Genomic DNA, 10324 nt, shown 5'->3' with positions numbered 1-10324 from the left:
GATGCGATTGGTCGAATTTATTCAGTACATCCAAGCAATGATGAATGTTTTTATTTACGACTGCTATTAGTCAATGAACGTGACCCAACATCATTCCAACATTTACGAACTGTTGATGGTGATTTGTGTGGATCATACAGAGAAGGCTGCCAACGTTTACAATTGCTAGAAAATGACGCTCATTGGGATCAAAATCTCAATGATGCTGTAATATCATCACAAGCTCATCAAATATGAACATTGTTTTCTATTATCATATCTACATGCTTTCCATCAAGTCCAAATCATTTGTGGATCAAGTACAAAGATAATATGTGTCTCAAATACGGATTAGAAGGGGAAATCCAAATATACAAATAAGCGAAGAAATTAACAATGAAGCATTGATTTCAATTGAGGATATATGCTTGATGATGTCAAACAAACTATTAGGTATTTCAATTAGACCTGGCCGCGCCCAATCGTCCAATGCATAATGCTCTTAACCAAGAGTTGCACCGAGAAAAACTGTATGATCTCAACACTTTGAAAGAATTAATTAAAACAAATCTTCCACTATTGAATGAACAACAGAAGTATGTATTTGATACACTTATGAAAGTAACAAATGATAAAACAGGAGGGATTTACGTCTTAGGTGCACCTGGTGGTACAGGAAAAACTTTTTTGATTTTATTGATATTAGCAACAATTCGCTCACAAAATAAAATTGCACTTGCACTCGCTTCGGCGGGAATCGCAGCAACTTTGATTGAAGGTGGTCGAACAGCCCATTTAGCACTAAAATTGCCATTAAACATGCAAAGCAACGAAACTCCAACCTACAACATTTTGAAGAACTCTGCAATGGTAAAGGTTTTGCAGCAATGTGAATTGATTGTTTGGGATGAATGCACGATTGCACATAAAAAATCTTTGGAGGCTTTAAATAGAACCTTACAAGATCTACGGAGCTATCATAGCCCATTTGGTGGTGCAATGATTTTATTAGCAGGAGATTTTCGTCAAACATTGCCAATGATTCCACGATCAACGCCAGCTGATGAACTCAATGCATGTTTAAAGTTCTCCAATTTGTGGAAACATGTTAAGGTATTACACTTAAGCAAGAATATGCGTGTCGAGTTGCAAAATGACCAATCTGGAGACATATTCTCTAAACAACTCATTGATATTGGTAATGGCAAATTTCCTATAGACACCTTGACTGCATTAACTTTCCTCAAAGTTTTTGTCAGTTAACTCGATTAAAAGATGAACTTAGTTAAAAGGTGTTTCCAGATGTTGCTCAAAATTACACAAACCATTATTGGTTCAGCGAACAGGCTCTATTGGCAGCAAAAAACAGATGTAAATGAATTAAATTTCAAAATTCAAGAACAAATTACAGGCGAATTGAGGATATATAAATCAGTTGATTCGGCTACTAACCAAGATGATGTCTTCAACTATCCGCCTGAATTTTTAAACTCGCTGGATTAACCACGATTGCCACCTCACAATCTTCAATTAAAGGTTGGATCGGTAGTTATAATGTTGAGAAATATCAACCAACCGCGTCTTTGCAACGGCACACGGTTAGCGATAAAAAAATTGTTGAAAAACGCGATAGAAGCAACTGTACTGAAAGGAAAGTATAAAGGAGAAGATGTTTTGATACCACGCATCCCAATGATTCTGACTGATGTACCATTTGAATTTAAACGACTACAGCTTCCAGTGCAGCTTGCTTTTGCTATGACCATAAATAAGTCCCAGGGGCAATCATTAGGTGTTTGTGGTATTAATCTAGAAAACCCATGTTTCTCACATGGTCAAATGTATGTTGCCTGTTCCCGTGTTGGAAAACCATCAGATTTGTTTGTATATTCACCAGGTAATCAAAAAAAAATTGTATATCATAAAGCACTACAATAAAAACAGATTTTTGTTAATAATTATGATTCACTTGATTTACAATAAAGCGATTACAGAAAATACTTATATATGCTTTATTTCATTATTCTTTATTACATCGGTTATTACCCATTTGTTAATCATAATAATAATAAATAATTAATTATCTCTATGTTTTGTCATTGAAGCACCCACTTTATAAATATTTGTCACCTTTAGGTTCCCACTATCCCTTTAGATTATTTTTCAATCAGGTTTGAACCTTAAGTTTAGTTTGAAGCCCTCTGGCAGACATCCCAGTCGGGGTTTTTAGTGGGTCCAAAAGGGTGGCCAAAGTTCTTGGAAGCGAAGATACTTAGGTCACCCGAGCTGATCCTCACACACCGCCCTATCATCATGGTGACGGTTCTGTTCAGGAGAATTCAAGAAATAAACTGCCACATTCTAAATCTATGACAGAACGAAGTCTGTCGGGTCCGCTCATCGGGTTATTCTAACTCGATGGGTCCGCTAGTATATAAATAAAGAATGTTGTCTCTCGGTAAGGAAATGTTGCTGAATTGACATAAGAATAAGGCGCGATATTTAAATATATTGGTGTTACCCGTATTATTACCGAAAATCATATGATTTTATCATGCGGAATAGGTAGAGATAGTGCAAACGCACCTGACCATGGAGCTGCGAGAAGGCGGAGTCAAAATTCACGTAAAGGCAGAAAGGTTCTATTGTAAACCAAATTTCGTCTACTGCGCCGTGGTCAGGAGTGTTTGCACTGTCTATACCGTCCTATTCTCCTGTGACAAGCTATGACGAGCCGCATGACAGTGCTTATGACAAAATCATAATATGACAAATCACACAGTGTAAACATGTAAATTTCACTTCATGACCAAATCATATGACAAATCACATGATAAATCATGCAGTTTAAAGTGTGTATAAAAATGTAACGGAGTAAAACTTTCATAAACTGCTTAAACTTACAATCCCTTCTAGTTATGTGACACTACATACAGTATCTGGTTCTTATAAGTTGCGGAATATTAAAGATTTTCACAATGTGTGGGGTCCCGAGACGTCACCAAAACGTGGACCAATCCGAAAACGCCAACAGGCTGACACTGACAGCTCCGTGCCCGGATAATTTTTGGGACAGCGATTTTTACAGTTTTGTTAACGTGTAATGAGCAACAGAAGCTAAAACTAATTCAAGTCAAGTACAAATAGTCACATTTCATATGTAAGTTATAAATAAAATAATAGAATTTATTCGAATAATTTAATAACAGATAATATAACCGTTTAACCTCACTTTATGCTGTATTATTTCTTGTTTGTTTTAGCACCAAAGATAAATTAAAAATGGAATTTCAGCCACTCATTTTCGTTTTTCTTGCATTAGTTTTTGCTGCAAATGCTCTTAAACCCAATGAATGTGAAGGTAAGTGGTAAATTTGAATAATAAAACATCGATGTTATAACGTGATGTACTTTTTAGTATGTATCAAAACTTTGAATAAATTCTCAGCCACTTTAGATGAAAGTACGCGAAAAGATCCCAAAAAGATTGAGACTGAGTTTAAGAAGTATTGTATAGGATTAAAGAATAAGGAACATCGATTTGTAAGTATTTTACTTTTTAACATATCCCATTTATATTTGTGCATAAAATAATAAATGGAGAGGTGACTTGACATGTGGTAAAATAACTGTGTGGGTCTCAATATGATGAGAGAAAATATGAGATCAGAATTACAGGTATAAACAATATAGATAAAGTTTGGTTAGAGTGTCATAAATAATGGACTAAATTCACTGAACCTAGTCTTAACTCTCAAGTCCATTTAAATTTAGTTTTTTCTATCCCTTAAATTTTGACTTTGGAAGTGGCTGGAAGTTACTATAAAACCAAATACTTACAAGTGCTCATAGCTAATGTTAATTGTAACTTAGCAAAAAATAAAATAAAACTGAATCAATTAAAACAAATTTTTAATTGTTCATTTTTGGAATATTTTAGTTGTTTAAAGATATATAGATTACCATGTACAAATATATACTTAAAAAAATAATTAATGTACACTTCCTTTATTCATGATTACTCTTCTTTATCAATTATTAAAGAAGTCTGCTAAGTTTATTTCAGGTATACATTGTATGGTGGGGTAGGAGTTTTTCTGTTATATGTTTCAGACCATGACTGTCGAAATATTTCTAAGCTGAGTGAATGAACTAAACTATAATACGAAAATTTGGAACTATTAACAATTGAATAAATTTGCAAGGTGTAAGCAAATTAAGTATATTTTGATAATATTCAACATCACAGTAGAAAATGTGTGTAGTTTATAGACATATAATACAAGATAGACTCATTGTGGCAATACCAGCCTATCTCCCAGTGCAACATGTAAAACTAACACGAAGACCTAAATGACCAATGAGAAGGTCATGTGGTTGATAAATTGAGATTACTTAAAATCAATATTTAAAAATTGAGACTAAAAATCTTACATACTAAAAATTTAACAAGAACAAAATTTAACAATAATAATATACATATCATAAAGCAGATTTAACTGAGTTAAATTGAAAATATCAAAATCGAGAAGATTTAATAGCCCCATGTATCTATCCAATGGGTTGTGAATACCATAGGTTGTTCTGTGGAAAGGAACATTGAAAACATTGTGGTAACATAGAGCTTGATGGGAACATTAAAGTAAATCTGGCTTAACAGGTTTGGACAATCAATAAATCCATGTATGATTTTATATATAAATATAGCTCCTGACATATCCTGACAGTTCTTGAGTGAGGATAAAGATAATTGTTGTTCAATACGGGGATAATCATGATTTTCAATAGTAGTGTGGACATGGTAAGCACATTACTATTTAAATGGGAATAAGCCACAATTAAAGGTTAAAGTACATTTATTGACGTTTCAATTTCCACTTCGGAAATCGTTCTCAAAATACAAACATTAGTAAATTAAACAAATTTTTGTTTTTTTGTTACTTAGTGAAAATTCTTCTAATAATTTAATTTTATCTGACTCATTTATATTGACAATTCAGACATACATTATACATTTTAAAGTAGACAACTTTAAAATGATATTGCCAATATTGTTGAGTTGCGCTCCTGGGATGACTTTACTTTTAAGATAGTTCATTCGATTACATGAAATCAACTTTAACTTGAGAATATCAATCAGAAAAGATCATAGCATGTAATTCGTCTTTAAAAAGACAAATACTTGCCATGATGACAGTAAAATTCTCCTGTTAGTGATTTCTTAGTCAATTATGAGGGAAAAACCAGGAAAAAACCTCATAAAACTAAGTATTTGGTCATGCATTTAGTTTACCTTCAATAAACACCAAATTCTGATTTTATATGTTTGTTATTTAAAAAACATAAATGATGTATGCTCTATATGTTACTGACTTACTAAGTATATTAGTATGTTTATATTAGTTATGTATATATTAGTTTGTTTTTTAAATATCAAACATAAAATCAGCAATTCCTAGTAACGAAACCAAGAAAAAAATTCTTGATTGAAAAAGAGTTTATGTGGCCACAGAACGTAAGCTTCTCATCAAAAATTATGCCCGAATCCCGAATAGAAGAAACATAATTCAGTGGGCGATTATTTATTAATAGTATAGCTAGTTGCAATTCACTTTACAAGAAAAACTTATAAAACAACATTTTTTTACATTTAAGTGGAGTTTGTTCTGATTGCACCAATTTTGTAGTTTGTCTAAGTCATTTTGCAACAAGGCTTGATCTTTGAAGCTATCTATAACTTTCCAAAATTTCCAACATTAGACATTTGCTATTTAGGAAACAGGAAGTAATATCGTTAACGAAGATATTATGTTACTGAGATACTGTCAGACAGATGACAACCTATCTTGAATCTTTGCCTTTTACCAGATGTAGAGTTTTTAATCCATTCAATAAACCTGACATGAAAGCTTACATTAATTAATTTGCCAAAAGTATTTGGTGATCTACATCATCAAATGCTTTGGAAAAATCTGTGTATATTATAATATATCAGATTGATAGCAAACCAAGTTTGTTACAGTGGATTTTTTGCTATGAAAACCATGTTGTGATTGAGACAGAGACAGATTGAAGACAGTCAAAGAGCTTAGGGATTGCAGCTATGATAATTTTTAATGTTCTGACCATTTTTAACTATGGGAACAACATAACTTAGTGATAATTTATTGTTATTAAGCATTTTAAATTGGAGTGCACATAAAGCATTTTAATTGTTATTAAGCATTTTTTAATTGAAACATTTTAAATTGTTTTAAATCATTTTTGGGTGGATACCAGGGCTCTTTGTTTAGAGAGCATCATAAATATGTATTTAGTTTTTTTTTTTGCAAAATACAAATATTGTGTGAGTGACATAGTTTTTTGTGAGGCCCATGTGCTGTCTTGAAATGAGAAATTTTTCTTTATTTCGTTTTAAGAGTTGCTGCTTTGGTAAAGAATTCCTGTATATTCTCGTCAATTCTTCTTCTTTTATTAAGCCCAAGAGTTCTTCCAAAAAAATATTTAATATCATCAATTTGTCCCTTTATATTGTTCATGTTCAAAGATGAAGTTTGTTTAAAAGTTTGAATAAAAACCTTTTCTTACACGATACTCAACAAAGACCACGTTGCTCCAGTCAGGGAGCTTTATTGGGATAAATATGAATCCTATTTAAGGATATACATGGTAAAAAAAATGAAAGATCAAAATAGATAGATAAACGACAGATAATAAATAGATAACAAAATATAACAGTTTGACAAAGACATTAAATACAGCTAAACTGTAAAACAAAATGGGCGCCAATAAGTTTAACCTGAAACTTATGAAGAAACTCAAAATCAAATAAACTAAACAAACATTTGTCTTAAAAACATCAGAAAACAGAAAAAAAAACACATCAGAAAACATATCAGCAAATTATCGACAAAAATATTATAAAAATTGACATATATAACCATAAGGTGCAAGAAAAGGTTATATATTCAATAAAATACTACTTGTTGAACTGTAATGATAAAGTTGTTAGGCCTGGATATAAACAGATGGTCTTCAAAATATGGAAATATGATATTTTTACCTCTTCAGCAAATAAGGTTGTTAGGCCTGGAGTTAAACAAATGGTCTTCAAGATATGGAAATATATTTTTACCTCTTCAGCAAAAATATTACTAAGTGATGTTACCCTGGACGTGACAACAGGAGCTTGTGAGTGAATAGTTCGGCAACAAGTAAATTGCCAGAGGGACTCTATAAATAGACAAAAACGGATATTTTACTTTCGCAATTAATTAATAAAGAACAGTAAACAACTTACCACAAAATTGTGAGTTTCTTAATAACTACAAAGATACACGTCTGAATGCATGTTGACATTCAAATATTAATTGGCAACTAAAATGGGATATTGGGTTTTTATAAATTAGGCCTAAGCTTATTAATTTTTGGGAAGGGGATGTGTACTTAATAATACTGTTTTAGAACGCTTTTAACTAAAAACCAATAAAATTTTAAGAGGGATTTATATATAATTAGTACTTGAATGGAGTGGTTTAACAAAAACGTATTCGTTTATGGAATATTATAGCTCCAAACATAATTTATTACTAAAAAGTTATTTTAGGAACAAGGGTCTTTTAAACCCTCATACATACAAAAGCGATAAAAATTAATGATCTCAAGACATAGTTAAATAAAAATACAGGCCAGTAATAGAAAAATTTAGCATGCCACAAGTTAACTGAGTGAAGATTGTACTTCCATCTATAGTAACAGGTACTGTGGGTATATTCTTATTTATAATTTTTTCCAAAATATTACATCAATGGATAGAGATTGAAAAATTTCTACAAAGTATATTTGTAGATTTAAAAAGCCTTTAATGTCACTGAGACCAAGTGTTAAATAAAAAGCACTTCAAAACACAGCTTTTTTCTCTGTGATAATTTTCTCTGTTTTAAAATGTGATGATTTTTTAAGATTTTCATGAAACCCCACTATATTTTGTCCATAATTTAATATTTGTTGCTATATTTGTTTTTTATATGAACTACAAATGCTGTGCCAGAATTAATGTGTCCTCAGACATGCTTCCTCGTTTTTCTGAGAGATGGTGGTGCAGGGATTCCTGTACTTAACCACCTAGAATTCATACCTGACACGATTTTGTCAAACAAGGAAAAATAGTATAAAAAATTTTTCTTATGTTTTTATACATATTGGTAGAAAAAGATTAGGAGACATACTGAGCTATATTGCATACATTTCCATAATAGGAGGTGATTTATTGGACATTTGGACCAATCCATGAAATGATATGGACCAATACATGGGGAACTAAGTTTTGGAACTAGAAATGAAGCTAGAAATGATATGCTGGTATTAGCATCATCATTAGATATTGCTGTTTCAGGAACAAAATCACTGGGATAGACCCTCCAGAGGCAGAGTATCAAATCTAGTTTCAGACACAATGATAATCGATGTGGTTCAACCCGGAAGACTATTAAGTTTAATATTAATTCTTGTAATAGTATTAATCTTAGCTCTAGGTTTAATAATATATATATATATATATATATATATATATATATATATATATATATATATATTCATAAATGAAATTATGAGAACTTTCGTATTACTTATGTATATCTATATTTTTAATTTTTTACATTAAGAAACTAAACTAATATTTTATTTTTAGTGTTACTACTTGGGAGGACTGGAGGAGAGTGCTACTGGAATTCTAGGAGAGATGTCCAAACCTCTTTCATGGTCCATGCCTTCAGACAAAATCTGTGAAAAGCTCAAGAAGAAAGACGCACAAATCTGTGAACTCCGATATGATGTAGAGATAGATTTAAAAACAGTAGATCTGAAGAAACTTAAGGTCAGGGACCTGAAGAAAATCTTGAATGATTGGGGTGAAGATTGCGAGGGATGTATAGAAAAGAGTGAATATTTGAAGAGGATAGAAGAGCTAAAACCTAAACATGTAGAACTGTGAAAAATGTGAAAAATTAGGATGTTTTTAAATTGTATTAGCTCATTGGACTGATGGTTTTTAGAGTTGTTATGGATATTTTTTTGCCAAAGAGAACGTTTTATACAACAAATCATTCTAAATTTTATTAAGAAAAGTTAATATATCAGTTTCTACATTTTTTTGTTCCTAATAACATTACATTGTATTATAAATAAGTATTTTAATTTATTGCCATTTATATAAAAAATAATGGATATAATTAACAACTCTATAAATTAGTGAAGTGGTCACTTTGGTGAATTTTTTTTTAAATTATCCAACATACATTTGTTATGTTGTGTCATCTGTTCTATACTTTCAAGTGAATGTATTTTTCGACATTTCTTATTAATTTATTTATTACAGTAGGTATCCGTGACTTTGTATCATTCGATTTGTAATATAAAATATATTTTTGATTGTTAGTAGTTTATTTTTATTAAATAATAATAATTTTGTACTATATCAGTATAAAATGTAAAAGCAAAATAAAGATGCTTTTTTTCATCTCTGGAAGCAATCTGTCCTACACAGGTCACTCCGGCACTCCGACAACATCTGATAGATCTTTTATTTGGCGCTGGTGTCCCGAGTACTCTTGTATTTAGGTGACATCGAATCTTTTCACGCCAACAGTAAGATGCTGAAGGTTATCCTGTATGACCCTGATTGGGGTCATTGAGACTACTTGGATCAGAAACAGAATCTACGCCCGAAGTAAGCTCTCTGTTCCTTTTAGATTTGGAAAAGTGCCTTTTTTCTCCTTGATGCAATTTTTATTCCCTCGAAATGTCATGGACAGCATCATATAGGTAACATAAATGTTAATGTAAACTCTCCAGAATTCACCAATTCTCTGGGGCATCGCTCAGACAATACTTTTCTCCCTGTACCATATATCAACTCAATATGATGGTGTTACACCTCAGGATTGCTGAACGCATTAGTCTCAGAGCAAATCTCAACATATAATGAGTCAGTTGTGGTGCCGCTGTCAGGTGATTTGTTAATTAAGCATGGTTTAGGTAGGTTTGTGAGTGTATGTCATCTTCAATCAACAAATTTATAATTAATAACATAGCCCCCAAGTTATGCACTCGGTTTAGCGGTTGTTTATTTGATTATACCTTATTCCCTGTGTCACATATTTATAGGACTATCCCTATTCGCCATTAAGATGCGTCGTGTAGGGTTTGATAAATTCGTCTATCGATCCTGCACGGACGGGAATCTTTTCACGTTGCAGTAATTTAGCATCACTAAGAAATGCTTTAATTTTCTAGCACCATTGTAGGTTTTTCAATATTCCGATTTTTTTTATATAATTACTAATTT

General features: G+C 31.7%; 1 protein-coding gene across 1 annotated transcript; it reads left to right on the top strand.

Annotated features, from left to right (window-relative positions):
* Nucleotides 1–2980: 2980 nt before the first annotated feature.
* On the top strand, nucleotides 2981–9414 carry Manf (mesencephalic astrocyte-derived neurotrophic factor). The gene is made up of 4 exons (XM_072526514.1): nucleotides 2981–3139; nucleotides 3243–3340; nucleotides 3398–3522; nucleotides 8669–9414. The coding sequence occupies exons 2-4, from the start codon at nucleotides 3262–3264 to the stop codon at nucleotides 8969–8971; spliced, it is 507 nt and encodes a 168-aa protein (XP_072382615.1). The 5' UTR covers nucleotides 2981–3139; nucleotides 3243–3261; the 3' UTR covers nucleotides 8972–9414.
* Nucleotides 9415–10324: the final 910 nt, after the last annotated feature.

Source organism: Diabrotica undecimpunctata, chromosome 3 (assembly GCF_040954645.1).
Source record: "Diabrotica undecimpunctata isolate CICGRU chromosome 3, icDiaUnde3, whole genome shotgun sequence".
Classification (NCBI taxonomy): domain Eukaryota; kingdom Metazoa; phylum Arthropoda; class Insecta; order Coleoptera; family Chrysomelidae; genus Diabrotica; species Diabrotica undecimpunctata.
The sequence above is the reverse complement of the archived record's forward strand: the minus strand, read 5'-3'. Positions and strand labels throughout refer to the sequence as shown.